The 24,695-nt window shown below is 38.9% G+C and overlaps 1 protein-coding gene across 1 annotated transcript in view; it reads right to left on the bottom strand.

Annotated features, from left to right (window-relative positions):
- The window catches only part of THSD7B (thrombospondin type 1 domain containing 7B), a gene marked incomplete at its 5' end in the record, with an annotated part of 466,043 nt that extends 441,628 nt beyond the window's left edge, over nt 1-24,415 (bottom strand). Inside the window, one exon of the mRNA XM_083351680.1 lies at nt 24,277-24,415. Coding sequence (XP_083207806.1) covers nt 24,277-24,415 — 139 coding nt within the window. The remainder of the gene's footprint in view (nt 1-24,276) is intronic.
- Between the last annotated feature and the right edge of the window lie 280 nt (nt 24,416-24,695).

The raw sequence follows: 24,695 nt of genomic DNA, 5'->3' as shown, positions 1-24,695 counted from the left end.
CCTTATCCCAACGGTTAATTCATATTACCTGACCAAGGAGGAAAAAAGCATGGGCTAAAAAATTACTTTGACCAATGTGCTCCAGCTTTTATCCACCATAACCACCAACAGAGTGGCATTCTCATTCCAAGAAGCTGGTTATCCATACTGATTCCAATTATTTCCCTTACACTAATGTGAAGTACCCAATGTTAGGCAACCATGTTAATACCTAATTAAACATGAGCCATAATTTTATTTCAGTCAAAAACTAGTTTGCAACTAAATAAGAGAGTGATTGCCCCATCTAAAATGCAATGGGAGCCTATTTTATCAGCAGCCATAAAGAGAAAGTATATAAGATGAATTTGTTGAAATGTTTAAAATGTTTAAAGTTTAAAATCTACAAATGACTAGCTGGGCGTATACTTCTAAATAGTGTTAAAGTTATCATGTGTAAACATTATAGGTACAAATTCATTTCAAATATTTGAAGCATTTTATAAGAAGTTTTAAGGACGTGGTGGCTCAGTGGGTTAGGACGCTGAGCATGTCGATCAGAAGGTCGGCAGTTTGGCGGGTCGAATCCCGAGTGCCGTGTAACAGAGTGAGCGCCTGTTACTCGTTCCAGCTTCTGCCAACCTAGCAGTTCGAAAGCATGTAAATATGCAAGTAGAAAAATAGGGACCACTACAGTGGGAAGGTAACAGCATTCTGTGCGCCTTTGGCGTCTAGTCATGCCGGCCACATGACCATGGAGACGTCCTCGGACAAGCGCTGGCTCTTCGGCTTTGAAACAGAGATGAGCACCAGCCCCTAGAGTTGGAAACGACTAGCACACATGTGCGGGGGAACCTTTACCTTTACCTTTACCTATAAGAAGTTTGTTTAAGACACCCAACAGATTGCGGTCATCTGCAGTTTCTTTGCAGTTAATTCTGCTTTAAATAAATAAATATAGTTGCCTCGAGGCGAGATGGGCAGCAAATAAATCTAATTAATAAAATAAAATAAATTTGGATGGCAAGATAAATGCAAAAGTGAATGCAAGAAGCCGAAGTCTTATTACCTCACGTGAACTGCGCTTTTTCAAAACGGTGGACAGGGGTTCAAAGCTAGACTTTCAAATTTTTCAGTATTTTATGCAAATCAGTACACCTTAGGTTTGGAAAACATGACAGACAACAAGGCTTAAATGCAGATTCCATTGAGAAGTACAAGACTGTCAATACTGGGACACATTACTGAAGATGCAAGCAGCTTTGCATCTGGAAAGCCATTTTCTTCTGCAGAGTGATTAAAAGTGAAAGAAAAAAAATAGATTAAGGATTCTGACTGCTTTAGGACGACTGTGCTTCAAACTGAAATCTATCAAAACAGTGCAGTGTTGTAACTAATTTATCAGGATTCAGCAAAACAAAATAATCGATGCTTATCCTTTCCTTCCTTCCTTCCACCCTCCCCCGCCCAAGAGAATCCCTAAACTTCTTACATTTCTTCCTTTAATGAAACCATTATTGATTTTTTATTTCTGCAAATCATTGCCTTGGGCCAATTTCTTTTAACTGTAGGTTCTTCCATTTCATTTGCAATGTATATATTCTTTAAACAAAGCACATCAACAAAGGCTCCGGAGAGGGAGGGAAATAGCAGTTTTTGTATTAGAAACATATGCAAAGGGACTGGAAACTTCAAGCATCATAATACAATCAGGGATTAATCCAAGTCATATTTCTACACAACCTCTTGCACTTACCCTTGGGTTTTATGAGAGTCAGAGCCAGGTATACATCAATAACTGTAATGTATAAAAACACTGGGGGTAAAGCAGAGCACTACAGCACGTTGTCTACCTGCATTGTCAACCGTTTCTGACTGAATTGTCAGCTTAAGAATACAAAAGATCAACAGCCCTCATTTGTCAGAGTATGCCTATCATACAGTTCAAAGATACAAAAGAAAACATGGCAAAACATTTTCGATTTACAAAGGAACTATACACAGAGGTTAGTCGTTTGGGGAAAAAAACCCCACTATTTTAAAGCACGTCACTACATTATTTAGCAATCACTTTGAGCAATTTGGCATGAAACAGGATGACGGTGAAACGGCAACGTGTAGAGTTTTTCCAACTAACAATGGCGGTTTGTAAAATGAGCAATCATACATTATCTAACGTTAAATAAGAAGTAAATCCTTTTTAGATTCAAGTCAGTATACATTATTTTAAAGGCATTAGGTAGACACCAGGGGTACTCCGCTGCTCTCTCAACGAATACCTTTTTAATAATTTCCATATCCAGTCTGTTCCCTCTCCAAATTGCCTCTGAAGCTGTTTTGGGACACATCACCCCAGGAAAAACAGAGGAGATGTGAATGGGAAATCGAAAAGCAGCACAGTACTAATTTAAGAGTGGATATACAGGTAACCCTAACTCGACTTACCATCACACTTGAGACCAAATTTCCATTGCTAACCAAGAGTGAGTTTTGCAGCTGTTGAGTGAATCTAGCTTCCCCATTGACTTTGCTTGTCAGAAGATCCCAAAAGGTGATCACATGAGCCCGGAACACTGCAACCATAATAAATACAGGCCAGTTGCCAAGCGCCCAAATATTGATCACATGACCACAGGGTTGCTGCTGTAGTCTTAAGTGTGAAAAATGGTCATTAAGTCACATTTTTCAGTGCTGTTGTAACTTTGAACAATCACTAAACGAATGACTAAGTCAAGGACTACCTGTAGTCCAAATGTTATTGTCTGTGTTTGTCTATTTCACACATAGTATGCATAATATGTACCAATAGCATTTTAATTATATTTATATAAGCATAAAATACAGATATTTTTATCAACTTTTCCTCTACAAGCTAAGAGTGGCTTATATAACATTCCTATTTCTATTTTTTTCCTCACATCAACAATCCTGTGAGGGAAGTAACACTAAATGACTTGCCCAAAATCACCGAATGGCTAATGTTTGGATCTACATCTTCAAAGTTATAGTCCAACATCTTAACCACTATATCATAATGGCTCTCCTACCCCACAATAGCTTTCTTACGTGTACATAAGCATAAAAGAGAGAATTTTACCATGAGTTTCTAACTATCTGGGTTTAGATAGTGAGGCTGGCAACAAAAACATCTGTATTCTGTATAGCTTATAGCAGTGATGGGATTCAGCCAGTTCGCACCACTTCAGCAGAACCGGTAACTAATTTTTGTTGCCCATGCCCAGAACGGACTTCTGGATGTGGTATCCACACAGAGAACCGGTTGTTCACATATTTGAATCCCACCACTGGCTTATAGGTATCAAATAAAATAAGATTTGACTCCTTTTTCCAAAGATCTCAGTTAGAATCCTATTCAAATGACATAAATTGTTTATAAAAAGGTAAAGGTAAAGGTTGCCCCGCACATGCATGTTTATAGAAACAGTCTAAATAGATGTTCAATGCAAATAGCCATTCTGACTGCTAAATTATTCCAGGACAATGCACTGTATAACTAGGGAGGGGCATATAATCCATGTTTAGATTCCACAAGGAGCATTCTGTTTAATTTGGGGCCTCACATTTTAAAAAGGTTATGAGGAAACTGGAGCAGTTTCATAGGAGAAGTTTCAGAATGATAAACCCAATCCTATAGGGAACAACTAGAGATGTTAGATTTATAAAAGAAACAACTAAAGCATGATATAATAGTGGTCTATTAAGTATGTAAGAAACTGCATCGTGCAAAATTTGGTGGACTTGTTCTATTGAAATTAAAGCAGGATAAAGAATAACTGAAATTAAAAAGAGATTCAGGCTGAATATTGGGGACTTTTTTTCTGACAATAATATTTATTAAGGAGAAGAACAGTATGCCTCGGAGCAGTGGTGCATCCCTTCTTCGGGGATCCCTAAAAAGGATTGGATGATCACCCGACATGGATGCATTAATGAACTTCTGCACTGAACAGAGGATTGGATTAAACAGCTTCCTTCCAATTCATATAATCTGTAATACTGTAAATGCATAAAGCTCATGCAACAATAAATGGGTTTGTTCTTGAAGTGATACCCATTATGGTTGCTTTCATACATGGAAAACCACCACACATGGAGCCATAAGCCCATATTTCAGGATATTAAATGACATTATCACATTCAGCCTTATGACCTTTTGAAATGGGCCCCGAGGGCATCTGTTACTGATAGGCCAACTGGGTAACATCATTACCAGTTACCTCATATCCTTTGCAGCTGTTCACTTTCTTCCCTTTCTCCAAAGGACACCCTTGTACACTTATCAGCATACCTCAAACCTGATTTGGGATTTTGTTCACAGTAATAATTAAGTCATTGTGAGAGCTCTGTAGCTGGTTCATCCCCTCTAGAATCAATCAAGGTCAAGCTAATGAGGATATCAACAAAGGCAAAGAAATTATGACATATTTTTAGTTTGCAGAGCATCTGTAATTTTTTTTCCATATCAAACTTAAAGTTTAAGACTTGTAGACCTGGGAGTTAAACTGAATCAATTTCAAATACACTGATTATTAATAATTCAGCCAATATTAAAGCCATCCTCCAAGACTTTAAGAGGAACACATACGTATCTCAAAAAAAAAATTGCTGGTTTTTAGAAATATCTATTTTCAACCAGAGCTTTCATCTGTTATGTACTATAAAAGCCCTCTTTTCTGATACGTTCAGCCTGCTACCCTCAAATGTCATTCATCCATAGCCCATGCCTTATCAGCTAGATAATCACATATTCTAGAAAAGGTTAACAATCAAATATCCATCATCTAAATAGTAAACAGGTGTAAATGTTAAGCACTGGAGCAGTCTTATTACACTATTTTCATCCTTTGGAAAATGCATTCTTAGTATTATAAGATATTTAAAAAAAGAATATTAGGAACAAGAATGGACTACAGCTTGTGGCCATCAGACCAAGTAGAAAACACTATTCATTCTTTCCTCCCAATTCTAGGAAATTAAAAAAGGGAGGTGACAGAGAGAGATTGAGGCCTTTACAATTTCCATGCATCTTCTGCTCAGTATCTCATAAATATCTAGACATACATAGGCACTTATAGAATTTTAATAGCTTCAATCCAAACATACTGTATTTTCCATTAACATGCCATAGTCAAATTCTCTTTTTGCTCAACTTTAACCAATTTCTCCTTTTACTCAGACTATTAGTGTTACTATTCTGGTTTTAGGCAACTCTCTGTTTAGTTTTTCATATTCTTTTTCATGTCACTTTTCAATTCTGTCTTGAATAAATATAAGCTTTTGATTCACACAATGGCTGTCTTCCAAGAATTTCTGCAGCAATAGCCTACATTTTCATCTTGATGGCATGAACCTAATGGTTCAATATCACTCATGTCTATCAATTACTTTCTGTCATTATCAGAGTTTTCTGATGTATTACAAGCACCTACACCTTAACATGGTTTTGCATAAAAGAAGTTGCTTTGTTCACTATTTCCAATGAAAAAAGCTAAATTTTTATGTCTGGAAAAGATCCAATCTCTTGAAGATAAGCGGTTGACTCAGAATCTTAAAATATATATTGTAGGCACTACAGACATTAATGTATTGAACTGCATCCAACAATGCTTTATTTTAATAGGAAACACTTCCATGTAGCCTAAGTTTAAGCACTAAACTTTCATTTTCATCCTACAATTTAGATTTCCTTTTCACTCTACCCCCCACAAAAGCTGTTCATGAGATTTAGAAGATATTTTGGAATTAAACATGCTATTAATCAAAATCAGATGTCTTGATTCGATTATAAAAATCAAAAATACAGTTCAAAACATTTTCTGATAAAATAGTCAATTAAAAATCACTAAAACATAGAAACATTATGTAGATCATGGCTTTTCAACCGGTGGTAAGCGTACCACTGGTGGTACGCGAGCACCTGGCTAGTGGTACACGGCATTGCCTTCCTCCCCACACCTACCCCCACTCTGCTCCTTCCCAGCTCACTTGCTGCCAGAAAACATGCTGCTTGGCGGCAGCCTGCAGGAACCCTACCAAGGGCGCAGGCGCAGAGTGAGGCCCCGCCATCCCCAGGGACTCATTGTGCAGGAAGCAGATTGAACTCTTCTCATGCAGGATCCGAGTTCTCCTTCCCCAACTCATCTTACTTCAGAAGCAAGCATGAGCCTGAAGGGGACAGAACCATCCACTCCCTCGGCAGGTAGGTGTTTGAGACTGCTCGCGTCGCGGCCTAAGCGCCAACCTCACAACCACCCCTCCTTCTTTTCCCCCTTCTTTCTCTCTCTCTCTCTCTCTCTCTCTGTTCCAGTCTCAATCTCTTCCTTCTTTTTTTCCTCTAACCCCCCCCCCCGCAAGCTTGCGATACCCCTCATGGCCCCATACGGCTGGCCCCGACCTCTGCTCCAGTGTTTTGGTGAAAAGCATTTTTTTTCTTATTTCTAGGTGCTTATTGGTTACTCTGCCTCCAGTGGCCAAAAATAATTTGACCAACTTTGCGGATGCAGGGCAAGCCAGGGAAAGAGTGTGTGTTGGGGGGTAGAAGTCCCCAGCTACAATTCCTGTGCAAGATTTCCTGCTTGCAAAAGGAAGGGATAAAGAGGGAGGGAAGGAAGGAAGGAAGGAAGGAAGGAAGGAAGGAAGGAAGGAAGGAAGGAAGGAAGGAAGGAAGGAAGAAATGAGGAAACCCCAGATGCGGGGCAAGCCAGGGAAAGAGTGTGTGTTGGGGGGTAGAAGTCCCCAGCTACAATTCCTGTGCAAGATTTCCTGCTTGCAAAAGGAAGGGACAAAGAGGGAGGGAAGGAAGGAAAGAAAGAAAGAACAATGGGAGAGAGGGAGGGAAGGAGGGCACCCACCCCAGTCCCACCCACCCCTTCACCAGAGACCCATGGATTCTCCCCCCACACGCACCCTGCAACCTGAGTGATGAGCTGCCCCCCCCACCATTGACTTTGCTTGTCAAAAAGCTGCAAAAGGTGATCACATGACCCTGGGACACTGACCGTCATAAGTATGAATCAGTTGCCAAGCATCCGAATATAAATCACATGACCCTGGGGATGCTGCAAGTCATAAGTGTGAAAAATGGTCATAAGTCACTTTTTTCAGTGCTGTTGTAACTTCAAACAGTGTAAGTAAATTGTTGTAAGTCGAGGACTACCTGTACTTTATCATTTTTTGGGTCAAGTTTTTGAAACCTTGCTGGGCGACTGGTGGTACTCGGATATTGCCTTATCCTAAAAGTGGTACAATGGGTGAAAAGGTTGAAAAGCCCTTATGTAGATAATACCCCTACTGTAGTTCCAAATATAATGGTTGTGCTAGTTGTTATTATTTGGATTTATATCACACCTTTATTCTGTACAACTCAAAGTGGAATATATAATGTTTCCCTGTGATGTTAATACTGGTACTAATGATGAAATATGATGCATCTGCAGGTGTATTTTTCAACCGCTGGGTGGAAAAAGCTTGTTTGGGTTCCCAGCATGGAACCATTAAAGCAGTGTCATCAAGTTATGGGTACATCTGTATAAGACATGGTACATTTCTACTTCCATACCTGGTACTGAAAGAATTAATAACATATGCCATTTATCACATATTGTTAAAATGTCTGCTGAGATTGAAAAACAGACATTATTTGCAAAATAATGGCATTATTACAATAATGAGAAAACAGTCAGAGGGCTAGAGTAGATTTCCTTCATTTGTGATGGTCCTCCCAATTCATTCAGAATTGAAAACTAATTCCAACCTTTATCTTATAAACCATATAGAGATATTAATGGCCAATTAAACTCAAGATAACATCCTGAACATTCACAAATTTGTTTATTTATTTTCTTAAAATTCTGTAAACATTATCAGGGTCCACTACTTTTAAGAACATTCATTAAAATGTTTTAATGGTACATAAATTGATACATTAACAGACTTAACCCATATTAAAGAAGGCATAATAAATCCACAACAGAGCATTAAATTCAGATGATTTAATTATGTACTAGAATATGCATTATAGTAATATTATATTTCATATAATTATATTTTAATATAACACTGGATTCTTCCTTTATAACTAAAAATAAATTTTAAAAAATTTTAAAAAAATTCCTTAGTTTCAGGCAATAAATTGTCCATAACTTCTATGTTTTCAAACTAAGACATGCAAAGGTTAAATGTTGTAATCTTACTGTTTCAACAGGATATATACCAATATAACGCTGAGGAGAACTACACCTAAATAATTTCATTTTGTTTTTAATTAAGAGAAATCTAGAATTCAACATCCCAAAATGTCCCTATTAATAAGATAATATATTATTAACCTTGACTGAGTACTTTGTTAAAAGCAAGACAGTTAATTGATAAAAGAAAGCCTTAATAAGTTCCAGTAAAAATCTATTTACACTCCATCAGGTGTTGCTAAGAGACTGTGGAGAATATACAGATCCAGAAAAACATATCTATTCAATCCACAGCAGTCCTACTGTTTAGTCCTCAAACAATTTATTAAAGTTGGAACAAAGCTGGGAAGATTAGCTTGAAAATTGACCATACTGAGCAGACAATGGTTGTCTTTTGGTATGAGTACAGAAGAAAGGGAAATATCACCAGGAAGTACATCTATCTATTCATAATCATCAAAAGGAAGATGATTTTCTGCACAAGGGAGAGAGGAGTGACAGTTTCTTTCTGTTGGCTGATGTTTCTCTAGCCAAGGACATATCACAGGAAACAGCACAATATTCCTTGCAATAGGACTGGAGGCTAAAACATATAAAAAAACAGTTGCTGGAATTGGGTATGTCTAGTTTAATAAAAAGGAGGACTAGAGGTGACATGATAGCAGTGTTCCAATATCTCAGGGGTTACCACAAAGAAGAGGGAGTCAAGCTACTCTCCAATGCGCCTGGAGGCAAGACAAGGAGCAACGGATGTAAACCAACCAAAGAGAGAATCAACCTAGAACTAAGGAGAAATTTCCTGACAGAACAATTAATCAGTGGAACAACCTGCCTCCAGAAGTTGTGAATGCTCCAACACAGGAAGTTTTTAAGAAGAGATTGGACACCCGTTTGCCTGAAATGGTATAGGGCACGGGTATCAAATTCACCATGTCACGTGACATGTCGCGACATATTGCAACTTTTTTTGCATTGCTGGAGCTGGGGTGGACACGGCCTCTGTATGAAGCAACCGGCCCGTGGGACAGCAGTTTGACAGCCCTGGTATAGGGTTTCCTGCCTGACCAGGGGGTTGAACTAGAAGACCTCCAAGGTCCCTTCCAACTCTATTGTTGTTGCTGCTGTTATTGTTATTATTATTATTATGAGACCCCTATTAAATCTAGCCTAGATACTGTAACATCGGGTAGAAGGGGACCTCTTACAATGGTTTAGAATGGTTCTAATTATTCCTGCGTACTTTAAATTCTAGTGATCACATATTCTGCCTTCTTTTCACAGAGACAGTTACCAGGGAAAGAAATGTTTAATTAATACTCATTACTAATTTAATGATGAAATCTTCCAGATGCATAAAATATCATAACTAAAGACCTTTCAAGGCTTCCTAGAGGTTACAGGCAAATGAGTTGTCTATTAAGAAAGCATTGAAAATGACACATAGCACCAGGGCTGAGGAAATGGACTTTAATCATATACCTGACATGGAATATAAATGCTGCCTTTTCCTAGTTTGAATGAAGAAAATGTTGCTATATTAAAGAAAGTCAAAACTGATTACACTTTAAGGGGGAAACAAAAATTGAGTTCTGACATTTATTTCAGCATTAGGATTCCAAACTAAATTCTAAAAAAATTACACTGACAGATAAAATATAGATTAAGATTCCTAGCAATATATCAAAAAGCCCTTAACTATCACATCAAGCCCATAGCTAAGTTATGGATTATTACCAACTATTGGATCGCTCTGCTTTAGTCCGATACAGCTTATCAATGTTCTGGAAAACATGATATTAAATTGTTAAGTCAAATGCTTAAATTCTTAGAAGTCTCCAAAAGGAATAATTTGTATTAATGATATTATCAGCTAAATATTTGGACATTTGCAAGGAGAGATTTAGCCTGTAATATACTTATTTCCTAGGTTTCACCTAGTGAGTGCTTTTGTGCTTCTTATGACTACAAGAACAGCCAAATGCAAGGAAAATGCAATTTTACTGCAGTTCACTAATTCAAAATAGGTCATTACAAAAAACAAACAAACCAGATTCTTACAAATGGACACAACCATGTAGGTGGTTCTGTTTCTATATCAGGAAAAATAAGCTCCCTTGATTTCTATATACAGAGTTTGTTAATACTCTATGGGAACATGATGGCTCCGTGGTTAAAGATGCTGAGCTTGTCAGCGGGAAAGCTAGGAGCCCGGGTTCAAGGCCCAAGTGTTGCACAATGGGGTGAGCGGGTCCCATTACTTGCCCCACCTTCTGCCCACCTAGCAGTTCAAAAGCACGCAAATGCCAGTAGATAAATAGGTATCACTTTCGCGGGATGGTAACAGCATTCCGTGTGCCTAAGCATATAATCATGTTGGCCACATGACCACAGAAGTATCTTTGGACAATGCTGACCCCTCAGCTAAGGAGCAGAGATCAACCAACCATCTGTACCATAAATATTAATGTTAGGCAAGAGGAGGTCATGTTCTGTCTCCATGATCCCAAGTCAACACAGCAAACTATGCAATATGATGACAATAAAATACAGCAACATTAGAAGAACCAAATTTTGCCATCTCTAATCTATGAGTAAATTTAAGGTTTTGTGAGTCACTTGTCCATATCACAAATACTTGTTTACTGTTATGGATGTCTTTCTACCCTTTTGCAATTATTTGTTTATACCAGGAATGTGCATAATTTATTCTTTCATTCATTTGTATAGTCGGATATACCCTTGGTATAATAATGATAAATAATGAGCTAAAGTTACATCAATGTCAGGTCTTGCTAAATATATTAAGCTGAACTGTGCATCTATCCTTGAGTGTACCTGATTCCATAAATATATTTATATGTGGATATGTGTGTCAGTAATCTGATTCATATTTGCACAAATCCCTTCAACTTGTAAATATATTACTTTCTTGAGAGTATAGCTTACAGGGAGCTGAAAATAGCTGGTTCTGTCTCTGCTCACACTACTATTCTATATCCTATGCATTGGATGGATTTTAATGTTCCTGTAATAAATCTAAATCAGACATGTCAAACACAAGGCCCGGGGGCCGGATCCGGCCCGTGAAGTGGTTTCATGTGGCCCACGAAGCCATCCTGGAAACAGTGAGGGAACGGCCCCCACTGCCTTGGCCCTGGCCCAGAGACCCTCCTTCTGCCAGAGACCCTCAGATCTGTCCCACTCCTGCCCAGGCCCCCATAGGCACCCTTGATGCGAACGATGTAGAGCTGGCCACGCCCACCCAGGAGGCCATATGCACTCTAGCCACGCCCACTCAGTAGGCCACGCCCACCCAGGCCATAACCACCCGGCCCCTTGAGGGCAACCGCAATGCTGATGCGGCCCTCAATGAAATTGAGTTTGACACCCCTGATCTAAATAGTGCTCATGAACCTGTGATCTATTAATATTTAGCAAATATCTACAAATTGTGTGTGGCTGTTTCTCCCTTAATTCTTAAACCCCATTTATAACTTTAGCATTAGCAGATTTAGCCACAATACTCTTTAGAATGGACAAAGAACTTTTGGATTAATACCTCAGACTATTTTATTAATAGCCCAACAGTCAGAAGTAGATGTGGACTTCACACAAATGGATCAGCTACTCAAACAAAATTTTATTGACACAAGATTTTCTGTGGTCCTACTCCCTAACTCCTACACTTATCTCACCTCTGGTTCTGAAAATACCCCAACATTTTGAGCATGCATTTGAAGGGGAACACAGAAAAAAAAGCCATTGTCCTTTTGCATTGCCTTTCACTTGGTATATGGGCACCCAAATAAATAGGCAGTAAACTGCACTCAAGGTCAATTTCAAAAGACTACCTAAAATGCACCAATTCACAGGAACTATAGTTGCAGTTCCTATAGTATAGTGTATCTTTCTGATGAAGAAAGATAAATGTGCAAATATAATTAATATTAATTAATATAGTTAAGCAAGTGTATTTGCATATTTAGGCCAACTCAGAAGCACTGATTATGACTCTGTTGGCACTTGTCAGTATGGCCATGGGGTTTTGATGATTAAGTCAGCATAAACAACTTGGAATGATATGTCTAGCTTGGGTTGGCATAAAATGGAGCATTTTATATATTGAGTAGATGAATAATAGTGTGCAATCTTTTTTACAGAAACAGTTGGGGAGCATGTTATATTAAACTCTTTTGCTGCGAGGATGTCAGACCCCTCCTTTCGTGGTGTTCCAATTGGATTCTCTTTGAACATATGCCCTTTCGAGAGAAATTAATCAATATCTTTATCAGTCCTGCAGCATCTGGAGCCATAATCATTACCCAACTGCTGAGAAAGAAATGAAACCACTAATCGCGTAGGGAATATGGCTTACCATTCGGAGCAGCAAAGTTTTTATTAAGTTCTAATTTGTAAAGTTATTTTTCATGAGCAACCTTTCAAGTCACACTTGCCCAGAAGCAGTGAGTGGCTTCCCATTACATTTTTTTCAGGATCCTACAAAATTGACTGCTTTTCATCAAACTTAATCATAACCTTTCTTTAATGTACAACAGTCGCACATTACAATCCGGACAAAACATTGTTACAATTCACTGAGTTCTAAGAGAAGGATCTATCCCTTAAGTTAATAATCTTTGAAAGTACTGAGCTTTCGCTGAAAACTAAGCAACCCGTGACCCGTTGGATCATTGTTTCAGACTTATTTATTTAAATAGAGAAACAGAATGACCGCAAGTGTACAAGAAAGCAGTAAGAGTGGGATTGACTTGACTTCCTGCCGACTTCCCCATTGACTTTCCTTGTAGGAAGCTGTCAGGGAGCACTGGAGATGCTTGTGATTATGGCTGACTGCAGCGGTGTAGCGGTGTGACAGTGCAGCAGCAATGAACTGGCCACAACTTTGCCAAATTTCGATCTCACAAAAGTCATGGGTCTTGGATTTTGGACACATTCTTTAAATTAACCCATTTGAAGTACATACTGTAGATTCAAAAATTATTATAGTGGTCCTTGACCACGGTTGAGCCCAAAATTTTCATTACCAAGCAAAACGGTTGTTAGGTGAGTTTTCCCCTATTTAACGTCCTTTCTTGTCCAGTGAATCCCTGAAGTTGTTAAGTTACTAATATGGTTGTTAAGTGAATCTGGATTCCCCATTGACTTCGCTTATCAGAAAGTTGCAAAAAGTGATCATATAACTCCAGGACACGGCAACCATCATAAATGCATGCCAGTTGTCAAGCATCTGAATTTTGATCATGTGACCACAGGAATGCTGCAACGGTCATAAATATGAAAAACTGACATAAGTCACTTTGAATGGTCACTAAATGAATGGTTGTAAGTTGAGGACTACCTGTACCATGTGATGCACTAGTTCAGCAAACAATGAGACAGACATGAGAGTTTTTGTTGTTGTTGTTGTTAGCTGCGAAGTCGTGTCCGACCCATCGCGACCCTATGGACAACATTCCTCCAGGCCTTCCTGTCCTCTACCATCTTCTGGAGTCCATTTAAGCTCACGCCTACTGCTTCAGTGACTCCATCCAGCCACCTCATTCTCTGTCGTCCCCTTCTTCTATTGCCCTCGATCTTTCCCAGCATTAGGCTCTTCTCCAGTGAGTCCTTCCTTCTCATTAGGTGGCCAAAGTATTTGAGTTTTAGCTTCAGGATCTGGCCTTCCAAAGAGCAGTGAGGATTGATCTCCTCTAGGACTGACCGGTTTGATCGCCTTGCAGTCCAAGGGACTCGCAGGAGTCTTCTCCAGCACCACAGTTCAAAGGCCTCAATTCTTTGGTGCTCAGCCTTTCTTATGGTCCAACTTTCACTGCCATACATTGCAACTGGGAAGACCATAGCCTTGACTATACGCACTTTTGTTGACAGGGTGATGTCTCTGCTTTTTAGTGTGCTGTCTAGATTTGCCATGGCTTTCCTCCCCAGGAGCAAGTGTCTTTTAATTTCTTGGCTACAGTTCCCATCTGCAGTGATCTTGGAAACCAGGAAAATAAAATCTGTTACTACCTCCATTTCTTCCCCATCTATTTGCCAGGAATTGAGAGGGCCAGATGCCATGATCTTGGTTTTCTTAATGTTAAGTTTCAACCCAAGTTTTGCACTCTCCTTCTTCACCTGCAACAAGAGGCTCTTTAGTTCTTCTTCACTTTCTGCCATTAGAGTGGTATCATCTGCGTATCTTAGGTTGTTGATATTTCTTCCGGCAATCTTAATTCCAACTTTTGATTCATCTAGCCCTGCCTTTCTCATGATGTTCTCTGCATATAAGTTAAATAGGCAGGGCGACAGTATACAGTATACTCCTTTCCCAATTTTGAACCAATCAGTGGTTCCGTGTCCAGTTCTCACTGTTGCTTCTTGACCCACATATAGGTTTCTCAAGAGACAAATAAGATGGTCTGGTACTCCCATCTCTTTAAGAACTTGCCACAGTTTGTTATGATCCACACAATCAAAGGCTTTAGCATAGTCAATGAAGCAGAAGTAGATGTTTTTCTGGAACTCCCTAGCTTTCTCCATGATCCAGCGTATGTTGGCAATTTGATCTCTAGTTCCTCTGCCTCTTCGAAATCCTGCCTGTACTTCTGGTAGTTCTCGATCCACATACTGCTGAAGTCTAGCTTGTAGGATTTTAAGCATGACTTTACTAGCATGAGAAATGAGTGCAATGGAGCGATAGTTTGAACATTCTTTGGCACTGCCTTTCTTTGGAATTGGAATGTAAACTGATCTTTTCCAATCCTGTGGCCACTGTTGAGTTTTCCAAATTTGCTGGCAAATTGAGTGTAGCACTTTTACTGCATTGTCTTTTAAGATTTTGAATAGCTCAGCTGGAATACTGTCACTTCCACTAGCTTTGTTGTTGCTCAGCTTTTCTAAGGCCCACTTCACTTCACATTCTAGGATGTCTGGCTCGAGGTCAGTGACCACCTCATTGTGATTATCAGGGACGTTAAGCTCATTCCTGTATAGTTCTTCTGTGTAATTTTCCCACCTCTTCTTAATCTCTTCTGCCTCTGTTAGGTCCCTGCCATTTTGGTCCTTTATCATGCCCATTTTTGCATTAAATGTTCCCTTCATTTCTCCAATTTTCTTGAAAAGATCTCTGGTCCTCCCTATTCTATTGTTTTCTTCTATTTCTTTGCACTGTTCATTTAAGAAGGCATTCTTATCTCTTCTAGCTATTCTCTGGAATTCTGCATTCAATTGGGTGTATCTTTCTTTTTCTCCCTTGCCTTTCGCTTCCCTCCTTTCCTCAGCTATTTGCAAAGCTTCCTCAGACAGCCATTTTGCTTTCTTGCATTTCTTTTTCTTTGGGACGGTTTTGGTTGCTACCTGTTGTACAATGTCGCGAACCTCTGTCCATAGTTCTTCAGGCACTCTGTCTATCAGATCTAATTCCTTAAATCTATTTGTCACCTCTACTGTATATTCAACAGGGATATGATTTAATTCATACCTGAGTGGCCTAGTGCTTTTCCCTACTTTCTTCAGTTTAAGCCTAAACTTTGCAAGGAGAAGCTCATGGTCTGAGCCACAGTCAGCTCCTGGTCTTGTTTTTACTGACTGTATAGAGCTTCTCCATCTTTGGCTGCAGAGCATATAGTCAATCTGATTTCTGTGTTGACCATCTGGTGATGTCCATGTGTAGAGCCGTCTCTTGGGTTGTTGGAAAAGAGTGTTTGCTATGACCATCGTATTCTCTTGACAGAATTCTATCAGCCTGTGCCCTGCTTCATTTTGCACTCCAAGGTCAAACTTGCCTGTTATTCCAGTTATCTTTTGGCTTCCTACTTTAGCATTCCAATCCCCCATGATGATAAGAACATCATTTTTTGGTGTTAGTTCTATAAGGTGCTGTAGTGCTTCATAGAACTGGTCAATTTCATCCTCTTCAGCACTGGTGGTTGGGGCATAGACTTGGACTACTGTGATATTGAATGGTTTGCCTTGGATTCGAACTGAGATCATTCTGTCATTTTGAGGATTGTATCCCAGTATTGCTTTTCCTACTCTTTTATTGACTATGAAGGCTACTCCATTTCTTCTGAAGGATTCTTGCCCACAGTAGTACACCTGATGGTCATCTGAATTAAATTCACCCATTCCTGTCCATTTTAGTTCGCTGATACCTAAAATGTCAATGTTCAGTCTTGTCATCTCTTGTTTGACCACATCCAGCTTTCCTTGATTCATGGATCTTACATTCCAGGTTCCTATGGAGAAAAAATCTTTACAGCATCGGACTTTCCTTTCACCACCAGACACATCCACAGCTGAGCGTCCTTTCGGCTTTGGCTCAGTCGCTTCATTCTTTCTGGCGCTACTAGTACTAGCCCTCTGCTCTTCCCCAGTAACATATTGGACGCCTTCCGACCTGAGGGGCTCATCTTCCAGTGTCATATCGTTTTGCCTTTTGGTACTGTCCATAGGGTTTTCATGGCAAAGATACTGGAGTGGGTTGCCATTTCCTTCTCCAGTGGATCACGTTTTGTCAGAACTCTCTGCTATGACCTGTCCATCTTGGGTGGCCCTTCACGGCATAGCTCATAGCTTCATTGAATTATGCAAGCCCCCTCGCCACGACAAGGCAGTAATCCATGAAGGGGGTGAGAGTTTTAACAGTCTATAAATACAGAAGAACTGTATAAAGGTTTTTTGGCAATTTTCCTCCTATGCAAATCAAGTATTAGTATGCATATTCATACATATTGTAAAAAAGTCTGTTTCTTATTCACATTCATACTCTTAATTTAATCAATGTATTGGCTTCCAAACATAAGGGAAAAAGAAAAATATATAGAGTTCACCAAACACAAAACCATATTAGCACAGTATCCCAATATACTTGAATAATTACATTAGGGAAAATTTAAACATCATTATCACAGCAAACAATAAAGACCTGTTTAAAAATAATTGTGTCTTATGCTCTTATGGAAATATCCATATGCCATGACTTGAGAAGATTGCGGCACTCAGAGTGGTAATATACCACAGAATAAGCTTCCCATTTCAGGTTATTTCCATTTCTATGTCAAGCGAAATCTTAAAAAAAAAACTGGTAACAAATAATCAAGGATTTTATATGTAAACAAAAAGTAGAGAGAAGCTATTATAAAAGATCTACGGATCTTTCAAGCATTCTCCACTTTCCATTCCCTATTCAGAAAGCATATTACAGGTAATCCTCGACTTACGACTGCAGCTGAGCCCAAAACCTTTGTTGCTAAGTGAGACATTTATTAAGTGAATTTTGCCCCATTTTACAATCATTCTTGCTACAGTTGTTAAGTGAATCGCTGCAGTTGTTAAATTAGTAACACAGGTGTTAACTGAATCTGCCTTCCCCATTGACTTTGCTTGTCAGGTCATAAAAGGTCATCACAGGACCCCGGGACCCTGCAACCATCATAAATATGAACCAGTTGCCAGACATCCAAATTTTGATCACATGACCATGAAGATGCTGCCATGGTTGTAAGTGCGAAATAAATTACTTTTTTCAGTCCCACTGTAACTTCAAACGATCACTAAATGAACTATTGTAAGTCGAGGACTATCTGTATTCAGCAGAAGACTTTCCGATATAACTTGACTCAAATGAAACCATAGAGACAAGGAAGATTTGCTTTCTGTGGAACATGGAAACCAAAGTGTTGCCAACTGAAATAGAGGAAGGGGAAAAAATTCCAATTCTTCTTTGGAATGAGCTGGTGAGACCTCTGAATTTGAAGACCCTTTTTTACATCTTCTTCCTCAGTGACCCCAGAAAGAGAAAGAGTGAATTCCATTTTTCTACATCTTCAACTTCCCCCATTCTAGAGCTCAGTCTTTTTCTATTACCGAAAGACAAAGCTAAGCACATTTGATTTGTGCTTAGATTGTAAGCCGTCCTGAGTCTTCGGAGATGGGCGGGATATAAATGGGATTAAAATAAAAAAATAAAAAAATGTAAACAATCTCTCCCCCACCCCTGAAAAAATAAATCAACTCTAGCTCTTTATGAAAAAAAAGGTGTAAGTATATTGATTATAAATAGAATTCACACTTGACCCAGAACTTGCTGGAATTCTTGCACAATGGCTTCTTACATTTTTCTCCATAAAATCTATGGCATATACATCTCAAACGTTCCTCCATCCTTTTTCTGCCTGCGTAATTGTTTTATGTTGAGATTTAAAAGGAAGAAGCTTGAGATGTAGAGTACTTCAACTAACAGTACCCCTTCAAATTATCAAGTTCCTTCATACCACCCTAGATCATAAGCTAGCAATGAAAATTACTGTATTTTCCGGCATATAAGATGACTTTTTAACCCATGAAAATCATCTCAAAAGTTGGGGGGTCGTCTTATACGCCCAGTCATCTTATATACCGGAAAATCAGCGAGCCCGGGAAGGCACACCCTCCCCTCTCACTGTGGAGGAAGCAGGGCAGGCTGGCGTCTGGCAGGAGCCGGCAGGGCAGTCCTGCGCACGCGCGCGCTCCCTGGCTGTTAAGGAGCACTCCTTAGCAGCCAGGGAGTGCACGCGTGTGCAGGACTGCCCTGCCGGCTCCCGCCCGATGCTCTTCCCTCTTGAGGCAGCATCCCCGAGGATCCTTAGGAGCCGGGGAGCGATGCTACCTCAAGATGGAAGAGCGTCAGGCGGGAGCCGGCAGGGCAGTCCTGCACACGCGCACACTCCCCGGCTGCTAAGGAGTGCTCCTTAACAGCCGGGGAGTGCGCGCGTGCGCAGGACTGCCCTGCCAGCTCCCGCCACATGCAAGCCTGCCCTGCTTCCTCCACAGTGAGAGGGGAGGTTGTGCCTTCCAGGGCTCGCTGATTTTCCGTCGTATAAGACGAAAAATCTTGAAAATCATCTCAAAGGTTGGGGGTCGTCTTATACGCCCAGTCGTCTTATACGCCGGAAAATACGGTAAAAGTATTTTCCTAGAACGTATGCCTGTTTTCACAGCTGGCAGTCACTCCTCTGACCAGATAATTTAGCCCTAAAATTAGCATATTTCTCCAAGTCTGGGCTGTTCTGAGTCAGAAGGCAACTGACTCAGACTGCCCATTTTACAGATCAGGCTGCCCATTTTACAGTTTCCTCAGTAATTAGGCTAAATATAAATCATATTCAGGTTCAACAGATGGGGAAATTACCATATCTCAGGGAGATGGATTGGTCACAGTGAACAAGGACAGCAATGGATTTCTTTCGGTTCCTATTGCATAGGATTCCAATTTTAAAATACAACCATGAAGCATTATAATTGTATTAATTAATGGATTAACTTGTTAAGTAATTGAATTGTACAGGTTTCAAATCTTCTTAATCCTATATATTTAATTTAAATAACAGAATGAAAACATCTACAAAAGGGACAAGATTTTCACTTAATTGGCTGGCCTTTCCTATTAACAAAACTGTGATAAATTTGTCTACATTAAAATACCTATATGAGAACAGAAATACTTTAATCAGGGTGACTTTTGCAGTATGGAAAGAAAGGGCAAACTATTAGCGCCAGCTGCATGACCTTTAATGTCCTTTATGTTTCATTCTGTTTTAAAAAACAATCAAATTAATATTCCCTGTAAAAACCTGAAAGAAAAAGGACAGAGTTGTTTTTAGATCATTACTGAAAATGAACTGTGAGTATCTAGGGAAAGGAATTTGTCCTAACACATGCAAATATGCTGAAAAGTAGTTTAAGGATGTAGATAAAACCTCCCTTTGAGACTTATTTTTTTTAATCATTTAAACTTGCAGGGGAGTCAAACTGCCGGTCCGCAGGCCGGTTGCATCATACAGAGGCCGCGCCCACCCAAGCTCCAACAATGCAAAAAAAGTCACGACACGTCACGACACGTCAGGTGAAGCACGACTTTTGACACCTGAGATGCAGCACCAAGCCAAGACTTCCAAAATACTCTCTTGCTGACATTTAACTAAGATTAACTCATCTAAAACACATATATGGAGATAAAGCCTAGGAATATGGTGACCACACAAAATATCTACAGAAATAAAAGTTGCAATTCTAGGTATTTTCAGCCAGGGTAATTGAAATCTTTATTTTATGCCCTTTAGCAGCAGCAGGCTTCCCAATTACATTTTGCTGGAAAATGTTTGATAGAGGTGTCTGTCAAAGGTTGAGATCATTTGTCAATGGCTATGTTGATCTACACATATAAAATATGTGAATTTCAGTGGGAAGAAGAAAATGAAAAATAAGTTGAGTACAACATCAATGTATGACTTTATATATTGGAATACTTTAGGAATATTAGAGTTTTTTGTTGTATGTCATTTAAAGCTCTTTTGGATGAGAGTGTAATGAGTAATATATTATCTCCAGAAAGCTACACAAGGTGTAATTGATATCAAAAGTTAATTTGAAAGAGGGCAATTGTCCATCTGTGTAGACACAATGAGATGTACCCAAAGAAAGTAATGGATTTGTGTAAAATTTGTATTTCAACACATTTCTATTTACACTAGTCTAAACTAAGTTTTTATCAACACAAAATATTTTGTACAGTCACTACAAGAATAATATGCCACAGTTGAAGAGGATTAGTGATCTGATAAAAAAATCCTTGCCATCAAAGCCTAAAACAAGCCAATCTCTCACATACAATTGGTTTACCTACAGCTTGGAAACACAACTGAAATTAGTAATTATGGCCTGGGGGCTATAAAATGGCCTGGTCTGATATATGATATAGTCTTGGATTTAAAGTGGATATGCAACTGGAAGATGCTACCAAAAGTGTTGGGACTTCATACTTAACTCCCAGTGCACAAGTCTTTTTTCCCCCACTGCAGTTCAAGAAAGTTGTACAAATTCTAAAAAGGTATCAGAGACCTGCAATGGACTGTCCATGGTCAAACAAATTAGCCACGCTATTCTCCTTTTTCAATTCTATCCTTACGAACCTTGCTTATTGAATACCTCTGCAGAAAACAGTGCTTTGGTCTGACATTTGAAGTGAATGAATGAGGTGAATCAAAAATTTGAGGTGAATATAATCACATTTTCTCAATGATTGAACTCCAGCTAATTGTAATCTAGCAGTATTCTTTACTAGCATTTTTTATGGAGACAAGTCTTCAACCTATCATTTTGCTTGTTTTAATTGCACTTTTATGTTTTTAAAATTAAATTTTCTTTTTTTCTTTTGTTTTTAGCTATTGCATCTTATTATATGCTGCCTTGAATATCATTTGTCAACAGATAGATCTTACATATAGATATTATATATCTCATATGATAGATAGATAGATAGATAGATAGATAGATAGATAGATAGATAGATAGATAGATAGATAGACTGATAGATAGATGGATGGATAGATAGATAGATAGATAGATAGATAGATAGATAGATAGATAGATAGATAGATAGATGATAGATAGATAGATAGATAGATGATAGATAGATGATAGATAGATAGATAGATAGATAGATAGATAGATAGATAGATAGATAGATAGATAGATAGATAGATAGATCTTACATATAGATATTATATATCTCATATTACTTTATGTTCCTATTCCAATTCTTTGAAATATTAGAAGATAAGAGACATATTAACCATGTTTACCTTCAAGAGTGGTTGAGAAGCATAAAGAGCTCCAGAAGGGCTATCTCATGGCCAGTCTACAAGAGACAAAGACTGTGTCTGTGTGTGAGTGTGAGTGTGAGTGTGAGTGCGAGGGAGGGATGGAGGGAGAGAGAGGGAGAATATTTCTCTTTCTCTCTTATTTTACTCTGAAGTTTTTGGCATCTCTGGATACTGAAATGGAAAAATCTTTGACCCTGACATGGAATCATGTTAATTAACTTAAATAAATGATGAACATTCAAATAGTGGCAACATTAAAACAGTCTATAGAAAAATAATGAACTGAATTGAATTATTCCTTCTCCCCTATCCATTTTTCTTTTAATATATTCGTAGCTTAGAATGAAGATAGAGATGGCTGGGATCACCAGATACTCCTAAAAGGTACTGTTTCATTTTCATTTACCGGTATGTTATGTTTCCTTTCTTCCTTTTCCCCTTTTCATTTTGTAACTGTTTTGAGCATTTGTTGTCTTTACATTATATTTAAGGATATTAAGAAGTTTCTATTAGTTGGAGTCCTAAAAATCTATACTTTAACCAAGAGTGAGATCTGTCCAATCTCCATGTGGCAAAACAATTTGTTAATTTTGTTGAAGTTTTTTTGGGTAAATGAAAACATTTGAGTCATGAAATGTTAAAGACACAGCACAAATCATCACCATCAGACATCCTGAAATCCAACACATATTTTCTTGGAAACACATGGCTGCAGTGCAAGCCCAATGAAGAAAATGTAGCTTTTTAAGGAGGAGCTGACAGGTGTGTGCCTGAAGCATGTTTTCACTACAGATCCAAAGCACAGCATATCCCTAGTGACAACACATAAGAGGCAGGTAGATAGAGGGAAATAATTCAAAATCTTTCATTTGCTATCTTTTCCCCCCTCCCATCCTTTGGAAAGATTCCTTGCATTTTTAGCTCTGGGAAGTCGGGGGGGGGGGAGGAGGGAGGGGGGAGAGGGATAGGGGTGGGGGAGGGAGGGATTAAAGTCAAAATGTATTGTAAAACTTTTTAAATAAAAAAAAAGAAGCAGGTAGATAGAGGGAAATAATTCAAAATCTTTCGTTTGCTATCTTTTTCCCCCTCCCATCCTTTGGAAAGATTCCTTGCATTAAGAAACTTCTGTAGGAAAAAACCCCTATACCACAGGTCTGCAACCCGCGGCTCCAGAGCCGCATGCCATCTCCTGCGGCTCCCAGTCCTCTGCCATGTGCAGTCCAAAAAAAAAAAGTGGGACTAAAAAATTTCAACCAATCAATTCAAATATGCAGGGTAGGTGCATATTTTGCCTTGGCTCCACTCTTCAGTCAAACCCTGTTCTGCACATACGCGCATGTACGCACATGTGCACACATTTTTTTGCGGCTCCCAGTTTTTCCTTTTGTGAGGGAACCGGTTCCGAGTGGCTCTTTCACTGTTTCAGGTTGCTGACCCCTGCCCTATACCATTATTATTAATGGATTTTATATCCTTTTTTATCAGAATACTATAATCAACATGACAACAATATTTGAACCAACCACTATTTCTTTAAAAAATGTAATAAAGACATTTATTTTCCCAAAGCTTTTCTGGAGGATTGTTGGGCTTCTTATATCCTTTGTAGTACACACCTAACAAAGCACCAAAACCAAGAAAAACCCAGAACTCATAAAACTACATTTGATTTTCCCTATCAAGAATCCTTTATGCTTAAAAATGCACTTGATTAGCTATTGAAACCCAAGTTGTGAAATGATGGCTTAAGGATACGGCTTTCTTTCTTCCCCAACTCCCTGCATATACTGCATTCAAAATATACATTGACAAATGCATGATTTTCTTTTCTTCCCGGTTTTTGATCCTCATCTAACTTCTTGTTCCATGCTCATAGTTTTAGCTACCACAATTACACTGCTTCAGTTCCACCTATTTGTAGCTGTTTATCCTAAAAGAAAATCCATCACAACTTATATTTCAGTTCGGAGGGAAGCACTGTCCTGAGCCCTGAGCCTTTCAGTGATTTCATAGACTCAGACTCTACTTGGAAGACTTCTTAAACTTTTTGACTATCTAAGCTGTTGGCCAATGGACCAAGCTGACACCAGAAGTGATGGATTTTCCTTCAATGGAGGCCTTCAAACTAGACTAGATGGCCATCTGGTAGAGATGTTTTAATGGTTCCTGCATAGAGTAGTAGCTTGGACTAGACGACCTTTAATGTCCCTTCCATTTCTATGATTCTGTGAACTGTTGTATGAAAGCATTCAGGAAAAATCAAGAGAGATAACTTCATCCATCCATGACCAGATGCAATAAAAGCCAACCCGCAGATGATTGACATGTCACTAGGTTACACAGAGAGTGATGTCTCCTGGCTTTCCAAGCATCTGTATGATCCAATCTTGATCCAATCCGGAATTGTCTAAGCTGTAAACACCAGTTAAGGATTGATTTGTCCCTACCTGTTTTCCAGACAAAGGGAGGTGACGTTCTACCTTCCAAATCAGAAGCGTGCAAGAGGAAGAGGGCAAGGACCACTAAGCCCTTTTTCATGTTTTTCCATGCCCAGCGAGCACAAAACCAGCTATCACTCAGAAACATACTTCATGAAGATCAATCCAGTTCACTTCACTATGCCTAAAAATGAAAGAAACAAAAGCTTGTTAAAGAATGTAGTCACCAGTTCATTTTTTTAAAAAAACATACCCTAAAAAGAAAGGACTTTGGTGTAATTTAGATACAGGAAAGTGCTTAATCTCTGCTTTCTGCCATTTATCATTTTTTTAAAAAAAATGTCCTTATGAATTCAAACAAAGAGTTGTGCCCAACAAAAATTTAGTCCTCCAACCACTTCAAAATATATGTCAAGATCTCACAAAGA

The sequence above is a fragment of the Vipera ursinii genome (assembly GCF_947247035.1).
Source record: "Vipera ursinii genome assembly, chromosome: 1".
NCBI classification, from domain to species: Eukaryota; Metazoa; Chordata; class Lepidosauria; order Squamata; family Viperidae; genus Vipera; species Vipera ursinii.
This window is presented reverse-complemented; position numbering and strand designations above follow the sequence as displayed.